Here is an 18,905-nt window from a genome sequence, read left to right as displayed (position 1 = left end):
CTTTGAATTTCATTGCAGAAAGGCCGGAAGAAGACGTTTCTGCCTTGCCCTACTCCCCCTCGCATAATCCCAAGAGTATCCTCTCTCAGGCCTGGCAGGAGCCAGTGACCTCTCCTTTATGACTGAATTAATCCGTGGGCCTGAGATAATGGGCATGTCACAGCCACTGGCAGGATGTGGCAGGAGAATAATCAACCCACCACTGTGCCATTTCAATCCCTGCGGCAATGATCGCTTCGCCACAGAAAAAAAAATATATACATGTTTCTTCGCTCATTCTCAAGCATGCATGAAATGAGAATTAAGATTACAGTACTTACTGGCGTAGCAGACAGGCACACCTCAGTGATCAGTTTTGATGCTTTGACGCTCTGGTTTTTGGCATAAGAGTTTTTTTTCTGAATCTAGATTCCGCCCGAAGATGGAAATATTTGGAGATGTTCTGCAAGGTGAGGTTTCTAGCAGCGTGTTAGCAACGTGCTTGAATGTACTTTGTATGTACTTTACACATATGGAATTCTTGTATCTTGTTACATTGACATTTCATATTACCAGATGTAACAGAAAATGTTGTTTTCTTATGTTTGTAAGTGGAGGTTTTGTAGCTGAAAGTGCAAACAGTCAAATTATTTTTTGAGAAAGTACAATTGTACTTTGGGGGCAGAATTGCATATTGTCAAAGGGAGTCTGACTAGCCAGCTGAGACCAAATAACAGTCTCTGTTCAAAGCACAGGGAGTAGCTTCCCGCTGGGGATGAAACACAATTGTGTATCTTGTGCTAGGAGACAGCAGAATTGTAAATCTTTACTTTGTGTTGAGGACTTATGCTTGAGCTGTTGTTTAAGTACTGTGAACATTTGAGTCTGAACTGCAGAAACAAAAAGTTTCATATTGGTACAGGAGGGAAAATGCAGTGACAAGAGCTCTTTGGCAAAAATCACGCTCCAGTTGTCTGCTCCTAACCCTTTGTCCCATAAAAATGAGTCTGAATTCAGTACTCTTCCTCAGTAGAAACCTTAGGTCATCAGTGCATATGAACTTGTAGTCTCTGTGGAGGAAAGTACGGGAGGAAAGGAGGCTGTACAGCATCCCAAAAGCTGAGGTCCCTTTGTGACAAGCGCAACCAAGTCCGTCTATTAACCTCTTCCACTGCACCCCTCCCTCCCTGCCTTAGACCCATTTTTGTTGTTTTATTTAGTGGTATATGCCAAAATGTGGTATACATCTTCTGACAATTGGAAACCTAAAAATTAAATTGAGATGCAGCTCAGCACTGTGTCAAGTCATAAATCTGTAATTAACATTGTGTTTTGGCTAGGCACCTTTTCAAATGTTGAATGTTTAGAGTGTATAGGGGCTTATAGCATTATGATGGGATTCTATAATGCCCATTCACATGCTCGAGTATATGAATGGTTGTCATGAGGCTGTGATTTGAATAGGCAATTTTATACAGTGAGGTCAAGTTTCAAAGAAATGCTCTCACTACAATGAAGTTGACTAACAGTTTTTCCCTCGCCAATGTTTAGCCTACATTTAGAGCGTTACGTAGCCCCCTTCCTGACAATCTAGACGTGGCATGGTTTGTACCAATGTATGCCTTAGGTTATCTAGTTTTATATTATACCAGGATCTTTACTACAGCTTCTGAAAGACAGTAATGTCGACCGAGGACGTAGCCATCCTAGTGGAGTTTAAGAGGTTAAGTTACACAAACTGTGTGTTTGATGCTGCCGGGATCATGGGTGTAGTAGTTATGCCTAAAAGATATATGTGAAAATGCACTGTGGCTGATCATAAGGTCAAAACTCATTCTGCTTGTGTTCAATTTATGCAACTTCTGGATCATCCATAGTAATCATGTCTTGTGTGAATATTATGGATGAATACAAATACACACTGTAGATGCAACTGAGCTGTTTTGACAACCAGCATGAGGTTACTAGCACATGGTCTGCCACATACAGTGACCACTGTATTGTTTTCTTCCAGATCACCACATCTGTGCCTGTCCTTTCTGCACCAGACACTGTTCCTTTGCAGTGACAAGCTAACACCAGTTAACCAGAATCATAATTACTGTGGGGTGTTTGTGCTAAAATGGTTACAAATAGCACTATTCATCTGGCAGAGGAGAAAGGCTGAATAAAGAAATGGATTACTTCTATTTTTATTTGCCTCCGCTTCTTTCTTGGAGTTAGAATGGCGTCAACTGCAAACTTTTTATTGCTTCAGGTTTTAGTAAATCTGACGGGCAAAACGCCTACATACCTTTACTGGAAGACTCTTTCTGCTGACAGTAGCCCACAATAATTCTTGGTGTTTGAGGCTGCTATGCCTAGTCATGACACTCATCCTCTATTTGCATTTTTCTTGTTTTGATTGTATGGCCTGAAACTGCCATTTATCCTCAAAGATGACAAAGTAAGACACATTAGTGTGCTTAATTTGATACAGTTGGCTCCCTTCAATATGGAAATAATGATTAGTTATATTGGTGAGTCTTTTATAGACTTCTGTACACATACACACACACACACTGCGTTGCTCATCTGTCTGCTTCTTACGAATGCTGGACCTTCACTCTCCAGCAAGTTACGAGACTTCCCTCAGCAGTGCCTGGAAATCAGATACTGCCTCCAAGGCCTTTAGGTTTTATTACTGAATCAGTCTTCGCTGAACTCTATCGAGTCACCTCCTCCTACAGAAGCGGAAAGCCTCCCATCACTCGTGGGTCCCATCTCAGTGTGCTTGTAGAGGGCCAGTGAAATAATCACCTGAGCTCAGTCGGCCCATTCGCAAGATCAATATATGCTTGTTTGAATGGCACAAAATGTTGAAAATCACAGGAATCATCATGAGCATCAAACCTCTCGCCCACCTCAACTTGAGTCCATTCTCTTGACAAAGAAAAAACTTTGATTCCGCCTCCGTCAGCTCTAGACTATTATTAGTGTGACTGATGCATTTTTAGACTATTTGCAGAAGATGTGAGAGAAAAAAAAGACACGTATTTGTGGCTGCCTCTAAACCAGCTCTCAGGTGCTGCGCAGAACAATGTGTACCTGCTAATAACATAAATGTCGTGTCTGTCCAAGATGCTACATTAATAGTGAAGTGTGATTAGCCTTTGATGCCCTGTATGCCGATGACATTAACCTATCATTTTAAAATGTCCCATTTCTGTCGACCTCCAGGACACTGTTTTGAAAAGTCCATAGTGAAAAATTGCTGAGTAACACTAAAGTGGCAGGGGCGGCCTCTCATTAATATATATTTAATTAGCTTGTCCGTATTCAGAAAAATGGCTGGTCATTTTAATTGGCTTTATTACCATAATTATTTGACGGGAACCTTTCCGTCTTGATGGATGACCTTATTAATACGTATAAGAAACTGTTGCAATCCTTGGAAACAGAGCAGCTCAAGCGTCTCATTAACACTGTCAGCGCTGCTCCGCTTGTCCTTTTCTATTCATTGTACAAGCTTACACCTGATCAACACATTGTTAGCATTCAAAGCTGACATACAGACACACAAGGTGATGGATAGACACCTTGATTTTGATTGCCTGAGCGTAGTTTTAAGATTTTTCTAGCTCTGCATTTTTTTAAATGTAGTTCCTTGTGAAAGCATTTGAAGATAAACTGTGACTAAAGTTCACAGGCTCACTGTTGCTTTGGCCCTTTTTGTTTTGCACATCTTGGTAAGGTATGAGTATTATGCCCAGTCCTGAGAGAGAGAAAGAAAGAGAGAAGCTCTGTGGGAAAGAATTGAAGTCAAATGTAGGGAGGTTTTAAGTAAATCATCCTGTCTGAGTGGCATACTTAGATTTATTGTAGTCCCAGACCTGTCTCAGGCGCTTGCTGATGTTAGTGTATATGCAGAAAACTGCAGCCACTGATGTTGCCCTGTGTGGAAACAACTTGCAGCCAGAGGAGAGAGGGAGAGAGGAGGGATGAAAGGAAATCGAGAAACATAACAGATAAGAAGAAATAAGACTAAAAGATTGGACACAGGACTCAGAAATGCAGAGAGAGAAAGAAAGAATGGGAAAAATACCAAAGAAATGGTCAAAGCTTCTGTATAATTTCCACTGGAGCATCATTCTATTTTGGAGAAGGGAATGTGGATAAGGGCATTATCTTGCACCTACGTCTACAGGCTTCCATTTTTCTTATGTGTCCGTAAATATGAACACAATATCCGAGCAAATGGGGTTTACTCTATCACAGTGTGATGCTCCAGTTTCTGTGCAACCCGGGATAGAAATCATTGCTGTGAGGAGGATAAAGATGACAGAGGTTATGAGACAATACCCAGGTCATACCAGAGTCTATGTTTGTCTGAGTGGTACTGTAGGATGTATTTGAAATTTTGGTGGTTACTTTTTACATATTGTACTCTAAACATGAGAATTTGCATGTCTGCCTGTTCCATGTACACACTAAGATGTCATTTGGCCAATCGCTTCCCCACACTTTCCAGCACCTTTTGACATCTCGAAGCTCTGATTGCAAGGTAGCAATTGAAAACCAGAATTGGAGCCCTGGCTGGTAACCCCCCCTTATTTCTATTATGGCAGATGATTGCATTGCCACTTGGCGATCAGCTTTTTCCCTTCTGGCAGCTCATCTGCCCTCTGACACAGCCTCAATTGTCTGACTGGCTTTCAAAAGGTTTGGTGTTCGATTTGTGGACATATTGGTCCTTTTAGGAATATTACTGTCATTTTCCTACAGCTTTTTAGATTGACGTTATAAAAATATCATAGCTTCTGATGTTTTACATTTTGCTTGCAATGAAAATAGTTTTAATAAAAGTGATTTTATTGGTAAAAAAAAAAAGTAGTCCATTCTGCACCTGAAAGAAATCACCTTGCCATAAACACCAACTGTACCCAAGAGGGCTTCAGGATTTCTTCAGATGTCACACATTGGGGAACCACAACCAAAGTCCTGATTGATTGATTGAGCTTCTTTATTGATTTTAAATATAAAAGTAGCGCCTCAAACTAGTAATAAAAAATTAAGTACATTATACAATAATACTAATCCTTACACATTCCTATATACCATACAATACTAGTTCTGTCACAACATCACTATACATTATATAAGGAAATTCAATAAATATTGAATGGGCCAGTACAATGCAAAATTAACACTGAGATTTAAAACAAAAGCATATTAACAATATTTCATGATATTTGTGTTATAATTGTTATCGTGAGGGAAATCAGCCATTTTTTAAGTGAGGACTTAAACCTAGCTAAAGAGTCAAGAGTCTTAATGCTCATCGGTGGTCCATTCAACATAATGGTAGCTGAATACAGCAAAGTTCTACCCTCAGCCATTTAAGGTTGATGAAATTAGCGGGAAGAAGATGTGTCCTAGATGGGAGTTTGTGATTTTTTGAACTGGTTATAGATAGCTAAAGGTTTCCTCAAGCTCTTTTACATATTTGTTTCTTCTGGATCTTTCCAAGGATCCCTACTCTTTTATTCACTTAGTCAAACACCTGCTCATCACTGATCTCATTATTTAGCCTTTTTAACCTCTTTAACGTCTTTATTATGGAAATATTTGTCAAGAAATATTAACATGTTTATGAATCATGACCCAACAAACAGGTGAATACAATTTAGACAGGCCGAACATGTCAGTGCACATTTTGTATTTTATTGAAGATGTTTCTACTTGAAAGATCTAATTTAAATTTGTTTGTCTTTCCAAACCAACTGCATTGGAATGGATGACATGGATAGACAAGCTCCATTTCCAGCTTTTGATCACAGCAGTAGGAGATGATAACAGATAGTTAAAGTCTTACCTCTTGAGAGCACCCGCATCTGAACAAAGGGAGCTCTGTGACCTGTTATGGACCTTGCTGTAGGCTCTATTATTATTAAAAAACCTTTGTCTTTTATAATTACAAAGACTACCTCTACTAGTAATGAGAACTTGGGTCTAAAATATTTAGTGGGCCAATTAAATGCAAATGGAACAAAAGACTTAGGGAGTTTAGTGTAACTGATGCTTTTCATTAGGAAGTAATAGATAAAGTAATTAAATACTTCTAAAGAAAAGGCTCACATCTAAGGGAGCTTTGATGATCTTTCATGCAGTCATATTTTGACTTTCTTAAAAAAAGTGCCTTTCCCTAAGGCTCATTCCATTAATTTACTGAGTGACCCAGGGGCTGCCTGCATAATTTCTCCAATCTACTGATATGATGAGCCACAAATGTCAAAAGGAAAAAAAAATCCAGTTGATCAAACCTGCAAGTGCAATGAAGCCTGCAAAGTTTGTATTGTCGTAAAAGTGCCATCATGCTGTAGATGTCCTCTAGCAGTAGGCTTATTACCTGTATTGTTGTATACCGGCCCTGTTAATAAGGGACAGAGGATAACAGTAGCTCAACTCATATGTATGCACAAATAAGTGGGGGGGGTTTTCTATGTGCAAAGGGAAAATGAGGGAGTACATGAAATTAGTAAAAACATGCAATTTTAGTCACCTGCTAGATAAGATCAAGTTGTATTTCTTACTAATTAGCAAAGGATTTCACATCTGTCTGAAACTAGACATCTGTGTATTTGCATGTTGCTGCGCACGTGTGCATGAGTTTTATGGTTTGGGGATCTATACACAGAGAGAGGTCCATCATGGCCACCGCAGCCTGAGGCATAAGAGGCTTAAGGAAGGAGACATAAATCGCAAAGCAGTTGGTGAACGAAAAGCAGAGATAGAGAGAAGGTGTGCGGCAGAGAGGGAAGATAATAGGTAGCTGTGGGTTGCGCCTGAGCCTGTACACGTGGCCTGATACTGTATGTCGGCACGATTGGATATGGTTGGCTGAGTGAGTAGAACCAGCGCTCCTCTCCTTTTCCCTCCTCTCCTCTCCAGCATGAAAGCAGGCTTATTATGCAGCCAGACAGATATATAGGACTGGGGACACAGGGAGCCAGATGGGCAAACACACTGGAAGGCTTTTACAGACATTGAAACAACTTCAGATGAATCCATAGGCAAAGTTGGCAACAACAAATCACAAGAGCTTACTATATTATCTGAAAGCAAACATCTTTTAATATTAAGCAACAACTCTGTCCTTCCTCTCAAATCTTTCTACCTGCACCCAAGGAAGTGAATGTGAAAAGAATATTGAAATATTGGGTGTTGCTATGAAACATAATTTACTCCTCACTTCCCCCAAATAATATTTGTCTGATTTAGTGCCTCACAGGCTCGGGTCATCGTTAGAGATGGCTCATCACACACATCATTATCTCTATTTCTCTTTCTGCTTTAAATCAAAATACAACAATACTCAATTTGTTATCATTAAACGCTGTCTGTAAAAGCCTGTTACTTTTCAGGACGCAGACTGTTTAGTTCAGTTTAGTTTAGTTCATCTTTGTTGTCCTACTGGGGGGATTGGGGGGAGGGGGGGATGACAAAATACAAAAGGACAACATCAACAACAACATCCACACATTGTTGTGCTTAACAACTTGTCCTTGCTTTTAATGGTTTAACGGTAGAGAGTCAATCAAATGCTGATTCCCTTGTAATTCACTGTAGCAATAACACTTTCAGGAATACTTGTTTATGTAAAACTTGGAACTGGGATAAAGGTTCTGCAGCTGACATAAATTACTAATTTGTCATTCACTTGGGGAACTTATTTGACCATCATTCCTAATGGTCACCAACATGTTACCCAAAGGGTCCATCGTAAACATCCATCACAGTTTACAGAGCGACTTTCTGGTTTATATTTGGTTTCTTTTCTATGAATAGGCTGTGGGCACAGTTTTCACATGCAATGAGGGATTATTACCAACCTTTTGGTTTAATTGTTTTGAAGTCGTTAAGCTAATCTGTTTTAACTTTTGTTTTACAATCTGGTTTTGTAGCGATACAACTAGTGCAGACCAAGTTTTTGGGAACCTTCTATGATCCACACTTTTCATCATGTTTGCACTTGATTTAGTAACTATTATTATTCTCTTTCTCTGTATTGTATTTACTTACCGCATGTCTGTCAGTCCCGGAAGAGGGATCCAACCTCCCTCGCCTTTTTTCAGAGGTTACTTCCCTTTTTATGTCTTGTTAAAGACCTTTTGTTGAGCTTTTTCTATCCAAATAGCGGTTCTAAGGAAAGAAAGTGACATATGTTGTACAAATTGTAAAGCCCTTTGAGGCAAAGTTGATATTTGGGGCTACATAAATGAAACTGACTTGACTTCATTTTGGAAGTACAATCATAACCAATACAAATAGTGACAAAAACTACAAAATAAGATACCGGTTTTTAATAAAATTGAATTTTCCTTTAACAAAGAAATCACTGACATTGGCACTATACCTGCTCACCTGAGAGACTTAGCAGCTTTAAAGAATGCTGACTGTTTAGTGTTTTTGAAACTAATTCCTTACTGGAAATCATTTATTTCTTTTCCTTTGCTAACACCTTTGAAGAAATGCATGAGGCACACAAGTTTGGCTGAATACAAAACATAGTACAGTCCATCCATCCATTGTCAACCGCTTATCCTGCATACAGGGTCGCGGGACATAGTACAATAATTAGTATTTTATCATATTCCTTTTTTTGCTCTCCCTCTACCCGCTTTCACTTCTTGTCTTTGTCTCTCTCTGTCTCTGTGGTTCAAGGGAAGAATTCCCTTCAACTCCTCCACAGAATCACAGACAATTAAAGCTGAGCATTTTTTGCCTAAGGGCGTATCTGCTCTGTGTGCACGCACAGACTCCCACCCACACCCACACACACACACACACACACACTCACACACACACAGATAAAGACATACAGTTCACATACACCCCCACATTCTTTTACATGTACAAACACACAGACACACAAAGGCACATTTTTATTTGGCCATGGCTTTAATGGCGCTTTTTATGGAGAACAGGATTACAGCATCACATCCTTCTCTCCCTGCCAGCTGATTGGACTCTCTCCACTCTGTCATTCAAACATTGACAACAACTTTGCCTTCTGCTAAATGCAGCGGTGCGTTTCACTCGCTTTAGACTGCTCTAGGTTTAGTTACACTGACTTAGCTGCTGGCAAGTTTCGCACACTGTTGCACTGGGTCCAGATGTCGCCGAATCATGTAGGTCAGTTCAGTCGGCACCCTCTTAATGACCTCCATTAGAGGAATAATTTTGAATGATGATTGAACACAAGAAGCTGTAAACAGTTACATATTATCAAGTTGACATGGCGCATAGTATTTCAAACAGTTGCTTATTTCAACATCCAGCTGACAAGGAGCAACATTAGCATTTATTTGGAGTGGAGTTTCTGTCCAGCTGGCGATTTTAAACCCAATATTCCAACCAACTCCTGATGGATATCTGTCACTTTAGCTGATAAATGCTATGTTCACCAACAGTCTGTGTTAAAGTGACCAGATTTGTGAAGTGAAAACTGGGGACATTTCTTGTTTGGTGGTCAGTATGTCAGTAATTTATTATTATTTATTACATTATTTGTTATTATATATGTGTGATAGGGAAGGCAACAGGGGTTTAGCACTAGGACCCAGGTAAAGAGGCAGAGTCTATAAATAGGGGAGGGAAGATCACCTGGTCCTTTCTTTCTGCAGTCACACACCTGAGGGAGCAGCTGAGGCCAGCCTTTGTTTGGTTCTTGATTGGGTAGGCTCTATTTTTAAATAGGTTTTACTTTTAAAAAATAATGTGTAAAAATCTAAGGCTAATAATGCATAGTCCAATAATTTGTAGTTGACTTTATTAAAGACAAGTTGAAGAACTGTTAAAAACCTGTTATTTATTAGACTTCGTGGTGGTGAGGGTCCAAAGCTTGGAGTGATTGTTTAAACACATCAGCTAAAGCACAGGTATGTGTAAGATGGTTTTAAACAAGATTTTAGCCTTTTTTTTTATATGAATGTAACAGGAATATTTGAAAATATAGATCCCAGTCACCTGCATGCCTTCAACGGCGGGAGGGGAATGTGTTTCTAAGTCAAGCAAGGTATGATAATTGTTACATTTGCTTATGTTTCGTGAAATGTTTCTTTTAAAGTGTTTTTTGTATCTTACTGTGTTTCTGTTTGTCTTGTTTCAAATAGAAGTTATTAGGAGAGCCAACCACTGTTTTTTCCCCACCGGTTAGTTTTATTGTGCTCACACTAGATCCTTGAATGGGCCATATTTTGTGTTTCTGGCTGTGTTAAAGGGGGAAACTGAAAGACAGAGTAACCATTTTGCATGGGTGTTTTGTGTAATTAGTGTGCAGCATGCAGATAGTGTTTTTCCATAGTATTTGGTTTAATTGGTTTGAGCGTGTGGGTTATTTCCTTATTTGTCTATCAGTTTGGTTATAATTTGTCGGTGCTCAATTCTACATCAGTTTCCCTGGTAATGCAGTCTAGTCCTGAATTGTGTTTCTTCTTTTGTTTTGATGTAACAAATAAAATTTACATTACTATACCTGATATAGTAGCCTCTGGTCCAGTTTGTTCTGGCACTTGTGTATGAAGTAGCGTTTGGTTTACATATGAAGTAAAAAAAGGTGTGTTGGTTCACTCCTATTAGTACCATTTTCAGTAGCATGCAAGAAGCTGTTTCCCGCCAAAAAGCTCAGATAAACCAACTCCAGGCTTCTTTCTGGGGACAGTCCCCGTTTTGGGTGGCCAAATGTAGCAAACACAAGCTACTGTTAAAGAACATTAGAAGAGTCATAACGTCAGCAAACTGTCTCAGAAATGTCGGTTACACAGAAATATCTATCTAAAAGTTGCTAACCATTAGCATAGCAGCTCAAATTAGCTGGGTGTCATACCAGACCATGTAAGCATGAAAAGTGTAAGAAGTGTATTAAATTGAGCAAGTCTGCATTTTACTTATATGATTTAACTTTTCATATGTAAAAGGAAAAATATGTTTACAAAGTCTTAGATAAAAAGTTGACATTTGAAATTAGTTCACTGAAACAATTAGGGTTTAAATGTTAAATGTGCTACACAAGGTACTGAAATTCGTGAGTCATTTTTTTTCTTTCTATCTTTTCTACTCTCTGGGCAAAGCCCTGCCTCTTTAACTTGTCTTTTAGTTGAGATTCCATAATTGATGCTGGAATTATTCAAGTCTCACTGTTGTTAGGCGAGCAAGTCATGTATGGTATCGACCATTTCAGACACATTTGGCAATAAGTGGTTTTGTCAGTTGTCTTATTTTTCTTGTCTCCAATGCTTCTCAAAGGAGCTAATAATTGCAGCAGATGATTGCTACCAGGCTCATAACATATTGACCCAAACTCTGTGATAAGCAGGTGAATGCAGTCGAAAACATTGCATTTCTGAAAATTGATATAATTAGCATGTCTCTTTGTGTCCCCACCAGGCGAGACAGTGTTGAGTAAACAAATTCTCCCGTGTCATATTTCAAATCCAGTCAGCATTCTCATTAAAATGTCAATGTATATTCGCTCTGGAGACTGTGTGTAATTCAGCTTTTAAAAAATGCCAACTGAACCGTCATATTTTCCAGGTTGAACTTAATTATATGATTCACAGTAATGACTGTGGCAGCACAGAAACAGCTCATTTTTCTTTTTCCTGCTTGGTTTTGTGTGCAACTTATTACGTGATCAATCACACGGAACATGAACAGACCAGGATCAATTAATAATTGAAAACCGTTAAACTACTTGAGGCGCTGATTGGAATCTGCCTTAAGTCAGAGGCAGGCAGTGTGGAAGGGCACCAGGTTAAATAGACATGATTAATCAACGCCAGAACAGTATTCGTATTCATTTGAAACCTTGCATGTGGATGTGTATAGACAATAGCTGTAGCTCAGTTCTACACTGCAAAGTACATACTAATTTTAAGCAGGTTTTAAGTATATAATGTGTGGAAAATAAATAATAAAATTTATTATACTCAAAGATGTCGCTTGATTGTTTTGTGTGCTGTCAATGGCTGTTATTTCCCACAATGCAATGCACAAAGTAAGTTGAAAAGCTGCTCACTAATTGGAGAAAAACCGTATACCATGGAAACATACTTGTCCATCCATTCCGTATATGTGTGTGTGTCTGAGCCTCTGCCAGGGACTCTTTAGTCAGGTTACACAGCAGAATTGATCAAATACATTGATAATGCAGTTTCTCCACCTCATCATGTAGCCTCCTCAGGCGAAGGTGGCAGTGCCCCTCTACTGCCATCTCTAGACAGCCTCAGTTCATGACAGATGGCTCGCAGTGATAACTGCTGGAGAGCTGCTTCAGTGTGATGCTGCTGTTGGCTGCAGCCATCTTCCCCCGAGAAGCTGCAGATAATCATTTCATCATTTCCTCAATTATTGACAGGCGCCCTGAGCTCCACTGTTAAGTTCCCAGCGTTGCAGAGAAAATTAACATCCATTAGAGCGTGATTCAGCATTTGTGTGTGAATATGTGTGTGTGTGTGTGGTCGGAGCTTGAGCCTAACTAGACTTGCAGCTCTGAGGGCTAAGAATGAGGAGCTCAGATATGACAGGCTCATCAAGCATCTTGCTTCACTCCAAGCTGTGGAGAGACTACCGCTGCGTCAAGAGGCTCTGGCCTAAAAATGACCCTCTCCCCACTGAGTTGCCAATCATTACTCATCACATTAGACATCTAGACACATCCTCAGCTCCATCTCACTGCGCTGCCTTTCACACACTCCCTTTTCTTTGTCTGATTCCCTTCGTAGCTACAACTCCTCTCCTGCCTTTCTAGCTCTCTCACATTTGACAAATTCATGTCAACCAAGATCATTTCAGCTAACTACCTTTTACTTCAGCCTCCACCAGAACCCCCATTGTGTGGTGTTACAGTGGCCCTTACAATAGACCAGCACAGACAAATGGCCTTTGATTGTAGATTGACTCTGCAAATTTTGTAGCACTCCCACCGACTGCAAGATTTTTGTCCATTTTACTGTGTCATTAGATGAATAAATGTCTGTCTCAGCAATATTCTTTCTGTAATGTGAAAGTGTAGTTCGGTCGGCTCTTAATTTGTTATTGAGGATGTAAAAAACCTTGCTTGACAAGTTTTTGTCACCAAAGGAAAATACCAGTGCTATGTAGTCATTTATTGATCGCTGCTATTTCTCAGCTTCTTGAACTCCCACTGCACTGTTGTTCAATGCATACCATTGTCAAGAAGAGTGATAACTGCAAATAGCATTACCTCAGGCTGTAAGGATCCCATTCATTATGAAACTGACAAGCTTGTCACAAACAGCATTGTGCCTAATATAAGGCATCAAGCTAATCTGTCTCAGACCTTTGTGCGGTGCAATAGCTCCGTTGTTCTGTTCTTTTGTTCTGTGACTTTGAAAGCAGTTAAACTTTGGATAAAAATATAAAAATAGTTCTTTTCAGCAGGGACAATGTGTCTTATGCTAGCAATAGCTGCAAATGTGTTATTTCTAAGAAGCATCTTATTTATTTGGAATGGGATTTGGATGTAAGTCGCACCCTGCCTTTCAGTCAAATGTAGTAAATGGTGACATACAATAGAAAACGGCGCAATATAAAAATCTGGTGCTGCTTGAAAGCAATTGTGTTTTTTTGTGTCTCACAAATCAACAAATGATGAACATCCTTGGTGTTTTGTACTCTTACGGCTGTAATTACTAATCCAATTTTCTCTTTTTCTGTCTATTTTCTTCTTCTGTCTTTCTCCGTCCCTCTTACATTTTCTATTACAGCTGCCCTGCAGGTGTCCATATCCTTGAACAAAGTGGAGTTAAGTGTCGGAGAGTCCAAGTTCTTCATCTGCACAGGTACAAATGCCACACATTATCGTTTTTATGTGAATGAACTGTATTCGTGTGTGCTTGGAAGCAGGGCAGAAATGCAGCAGGGGGTCTTAAATCACTGCCTGTGAAGTCTGTTTGTAGTTCATATGACAGTGAACACAACACAATCCATGCTTTCCATATGGTGAGTGACCCAGCGATGACCGGATCCACACAGGGATGCCCCCGCCCTCTCGTCTCTCCTCCTCATTGTCCTCTCTGAACGGTATATCAACAGTCAGCCATAACAGAGAACCCGATGCTGGTGCCAGTTGCTCGGTAGGGTGGCAACACACTCTGGCAGGCCTGGCCCGCCTCCTGCTGGCTGCCTCTTCTCTCCTGCCAACCCACTCAGCGTGGCGCTAACAGCCAAGGGAGTAGAAACACACTGGGAGGAGCATCGAGGGGTGTGGAGGTCTAACATGTTCTGAGGAGGACAGAATGGGGGGGTAGAAACAGAATGGTGAATGGAAGCAAACAGGAATTGAAAGGCAAAGGTAGATGCTTTTATTGTGAAAGACCTAAAAGGACAGAACCGAGAAGAATGAAAAGGGCTTTGAGGCAAAATAGTGTTGGAGGTGGGAGATAAGTAACCACCATCCACCGTCAAAGTGTGTGGGAGGAAGTGTCACTCGTATTCTTTTGCCCTTTTCCACCACAGGCAGTCGTGCTGTGCCAGATTTTTACCATATTCACATGCAGTCCTGCCAACAGGAGTGGGCTGAAAAGCAGGGCAGAACAGTCAGAGGCAAAAAGCAAACGTCCGATGAAACCGAAGTGAGCCTGTAAACATATAAATAAAGCAGAGTCTTTCAAGGCTTTAAGTTGCTGCGTCGCATTGTATGAAGCAGGCCTACATAAATATGGATTAGAGAAAAGAAAGGGACTGAAGGCACAGAAAGACAATTGTAGTATATGTTGCTTTATGGTTTGGGGCTTTTTGTGAAGAAGGCAGAAAAGAGAGGTGAATGTGTTGTTCTTGAGAAAAAGGAACCTGGGTGAAATCAATTCCCTTGTTCGATACAAATCTTTCTTGTTTTTAAAAAGTTTGCCAGGAAGAATTGGCAAGCCTGGTAAAATAATAGAAGAGCTTTTTTTTTTTTCAAGAGAGCCCGACTTTTTTCTTCTCCTTGTTGTTCAATCCAGCTGTTTTAAGGTGGAAATGAGGTCAAAGGTAGGTTGACACTGTAGCCCTCCAAGCTACATGCACCCTGGTTTTGAGTTAGTTTTGTGTATTATCCTTATCTGTTCCTGAATCTTTACTGTTTCTCCTAAACTAATTCAAATAAAAATGCCCTTTCAACTAATTAGGTGGCTTTAAAGGAAAGTATTTTAATGTTTGAGAAAAAATAACACCTTTGGTATTAATAATTACGTATTTCAAACAGTCAAAAGCTCCATTAATCTGCTGTGTGGGTGATATTTGATCAGATATGATCGAGAGTGGACAGAAACAAACATTCCCACAGCTGTCATTAGATTTTGATTCAGATGTTGCTGAACTGTAATTTGTGCTCAGAAGTATGTGGCATCACATATTTTCCACTGAGCCCTGCCCACTTCAAACCAGTGTCCAGAGCTTAAACACAAATCTCTCAATTGGTATAAAAACAACTTTTCCAACAAAACCTGGGTACACAGGGTAGCTCCACTTTAATCTTTAGAAGCTGCAGTCTCTATTTATTGGTCTGGTGAAGCTGGGGCTCCGTCTCTTCAGCCTCTTCAGCCTCTTCTGCCACCACACACATACACGTTACACCTACACATGCGCACTGACCCCCCTAACCATAAGGGTTGGGGTTACAATTTTGGATTTATTCTCGCACTTTAGAAACATTTTCAAAAACTTATGTCTTTTCACATGTTTAATTGCAGCAATGTATGCTGAAATTTTAATTGTAGTTGGAGGCAGTTTATTAACTTCATGGGAGAAAACTGGTAGTTCTATGTAAAATCAGACATTGAGCACCCATTTCGCCAAAATGCCATGATCCTCGTTTCGCTGCGAAGCTTTGACTGTGAGATTGGATCAGGCTCCGCCCATCGCATCTTTTCGGGGACTATTCGGGGTCAGCCCCATCAGGTTCATCCAAGGCCACGAGGCAAAATGCAGTGGTCTCACAAAGTTGTTCTTTAAAATTCACGGATATGAAAAATAAATTCAGGTGAGAATGAGGATCATAAACATTCTCTGAAACATCTTACGGCTTACAAAGCTTTGTCGCTTGCTCTGGTCTTAGTTAAAATGTTTATTTCCATGTGCAATTCAAAATCAAGCCAAACCAAAATGGAGCTGTCTGTTTCCTCAGCAGTTCACGAAAGCCGACGATCAGTCAGCATGCCGCTGTGTATTTTAGCGCCTAGAAAAGTGATCGTCATTGTCTTTCCACTTCAGTAGAGTCAGTCATTGAGAGAGCCAGTCATGCCAGAGCTTATTCTGATTTTAATAAGAGTGGCATGACAGAGATTTCCACCAGCTATTCATGCACTTGTAAAGACACACAGAGGGAGGCAGGGCTGAACGTGGAAAGCAGGACAGATCATCTGTGAAGTAAATGGCCTGTCACCATGCTAGTTGCATCAACTTCAACATATTTGGCTGTCCCTGCTGTCAACAGACTATAAAATGGTAAGAGGTGATAACTTTGTAATGCTAACAGGTATAAAGAGACGACTGTAGCGATGCTAGACACTTATCTCTTCCTCAATACCCGCATGAACCACGAGGCTCCAGTGGGAAGCCACGTGTGAAGGAAAGCAGAGCGATGGGGAGAATGGCTTGTAGTGTAATATGATATTAGCAATGCTCGTGTTTGATTGCCTCATCAGATTTGTTGGCCTTGAAACTAACGAGCTGCAGACACACATGCCAGGGATATGATGCTGATTGAAACATTGTGATGATGATCAGTGTTAGCATGCTGGTTTGGGAGCCGGAGCCTGCATGGTTTTTCTATGATGCAAAGTGCAGACATCAAGAGGCCAATTTGTCAATCAGCTCATTTATCTTCATTTACCTTCATGTGGTGGTGCACTATCAAACTGTGAGATTATTATTCATGTCATAAGCTATTTACCTAGCTGTACATGCTGGACAAAAATGTTTCCAGCAAAATAATACCCCACACCCAGCCATCTCCTCACAGTTAAACCTGGGAGCCCTTGTGTTGAAACATCACAACCCTTTGCTGCTGAACATCTGGAGGTTAAAAGCTTTGCTCAACGGCATTTTGCCTATAGTTAGTAAAGAGAAAAGAGATCATTCAAACTGCCGGCTTCCTGCTCTCTCCCTCTCTTTCTCTGGGCTTATCTCTTGCCACTGGTCACTAACTTGTATTACTCCTATTTTCTGCTCTTCTTTTGTAAGCTTATTTAAATCCAGCCACCTGTCTCTGGACAAGCCTCTGTCAGTCTCCTCTCTTGTTCAAGGCTCTGGCTGATTGATGGGCCATGTAATGGCCCTCCCCTCCACACTGACACTTTTATTTGCAGAATTTACAGGCAAAGGGCACCTGCTGCTCGCAGATGGCCCCATCATCTCCTACAGTAGCCAGATGAGCTGATGTTTCACAAGCTACATATGGTAACCATTGTAATCAAGGTTCAAGTTAGAATAGGATCAGGCCTACCATTTGTTTCTGTGTGTGTGTATGTGTGAGAGTGTGCGTGTATATGTGCATAATGTTTGAAAGAAGGGTGGAATTTAAAGCCTACATATGTCCCTATTCCTTTACAGACTTATTAGCTATGTAAATCCAAGATTATAACATAATCATATAATTTCAGACCGTCTGTTCCCTCGACAAGTTCCAACAGCAACGTTGGATGGTCCTCAGCTGTTGAGCGGACCAAAGTGAGCCACAATGCTGTAATACCGACATATAAACCCTAAGTCAAATACATCTGGAACAAAGGAAACATATTCAATGGCAGCACTCTATGTATACTACGTATACTCCATACTGGCTTTCTTTCGAAATCTGATTATCATTGAATCATTTCTAGATATTCTTCCACAATGTAAGTCGGTTGGTTCCAGTGGTTCGATTTTTGTTATGATTTGTCCATGTCTTCCCCAAGACTCTGTAGTTTTATCTGTTTGATAAGGATGCAAAATGCCCATAAATATTCATAAAACTAGACTTTCAAGCAGGTATATGGGGTCCAAACGGGGTTGTTGATCAGGCCGCCTCAGACAACCTCTTGTAGGGCACGGCAGACTTTTGTTTTCTACAAAGTTCTGGGCTAAGTGGGATAAAATATTTGAAACAGATCATTAGGTTCATTAGCTGCACACACAAAGAAGGAAAACCAACCAGCTTATCACACTGCATTGTCTTCCCAAACAAAATACAAAATGTTGCTAGAAGTCAAGAAGAGGCAACATGTTGCAAAGTAATGTCAACAGCCTTTCTGAATAGATTTAAGGTGTCATTGGGAGTAATAGTAGAAACATCTCTTTCCTAAGCAATGAGTCTAAACGTGAAAAGGAGACTGAATTTTGATATGATTGTGCCTTGGCTGTGAAAAGAGAGTAAAATGTACTCATCATTATCAGTTTATTTTATCTCTCTTTCTCTGACCTTGCCCCTAGCTATCGGCGAGCCAGTGAGGCTGGAGTGGTACAACCCCCAGGGCGAGCGCATCATGGCCTCCAAGCGGATGTCGCTTCACACGGAGACATCACGATCCAGGCTCATCATTTACAACGCCATCATCGAGGACGCTGGGATCTACCGCTGCCAGGCCACCGACGCCAGCGGCCATACCGAGGAGGCGTCGGTCGTGCTGGAGATCTACCGTAAGCTTGACAAATAACATGCATTCACATACACGTTTTCACATTTGCCTGCAGATGCTCTGTGTTTGCCTCCTGAGGAGATTCAGGCATGAAGAGAATAAACCTCTCACATTAGTGTTTGATCACAGGGATAGCCAGCCTGTTCATAGTCCCGGCCTCACCACAGCAACAAGAAATGTTACTTCAATCTCTGTGTGTGTGCATTTTCAGTCAATCTGTATCTTTGACTTTGTGTGCAAGCCTGTGTCAGACCGTGTGTTAAACTC

At 40.5% G+C, this 18,905-nt stretch overlaps 1 protein-coding gene across 9 annotated transcripts in view; it reads left to right on the top strand.

Annotated features, from left to right (window-relative positions):
• Positions 1 to 406: 406 nt before the first annotated feature.
• Positions 407 to 18,905, top strand: part of LOC123977071 (neural cell adhesion molecule 2-like) — a 122,207-nt gene continuing 103,708 nt past the window's right edge. For 7 of the 9 annotated variants that reach the window (XR_006826530.1, XM_046059616.1, XM_046059578.1 and 4 more), the window contains exons 1-3: positions 407 to 449; positions 13,749 to 13,823; positions 18,433 to 18,639. Coding sequence is in view for 8 of the 9 variants with exons in the window: in XM_046059616.1 (XP_045915572.1) it covers positions 422 to 449; positions 13,749 to 13,823; positions 18,433 to 18,639 (310 nt within the window). In the remaining variant the exon portion in view is untranslated. Of the gene's footprint in view, positions 450 to 9,663; positions 9,697 to 9,982; positions 10,037 to 13,748; positions 13,824 to 18,432; positions 18,640 to 18,905 lie in introns of those variants that run through there. The other 2 variants (XM_046059599.1, XM_046059607.1) reach the window with 2 other exon arrangements.

The sequence above is a fragment of the Micropterus dolomieu genome, linkage group LG01 (genome assembly GCF_021292245.1).
Source record: "Micropterus dolomieu isolate WLL.071019.BEF.003 ecotype Adirondacks linkage group LG01, ASM2129224v1, whole genome shotgun sequence".
Lineage (NCBI taxonomy): Eukaryota > Metazoa > Chordata > Actinopteri > Centrarchiformes > Centrarchidae > Micropterus > Micropterus dolomieu.
The sequence above is the reverse complement of the archived record's forward strand: the minus strand, read 5'-3'. Positions and strand labels throughout refer to the sequence as shown.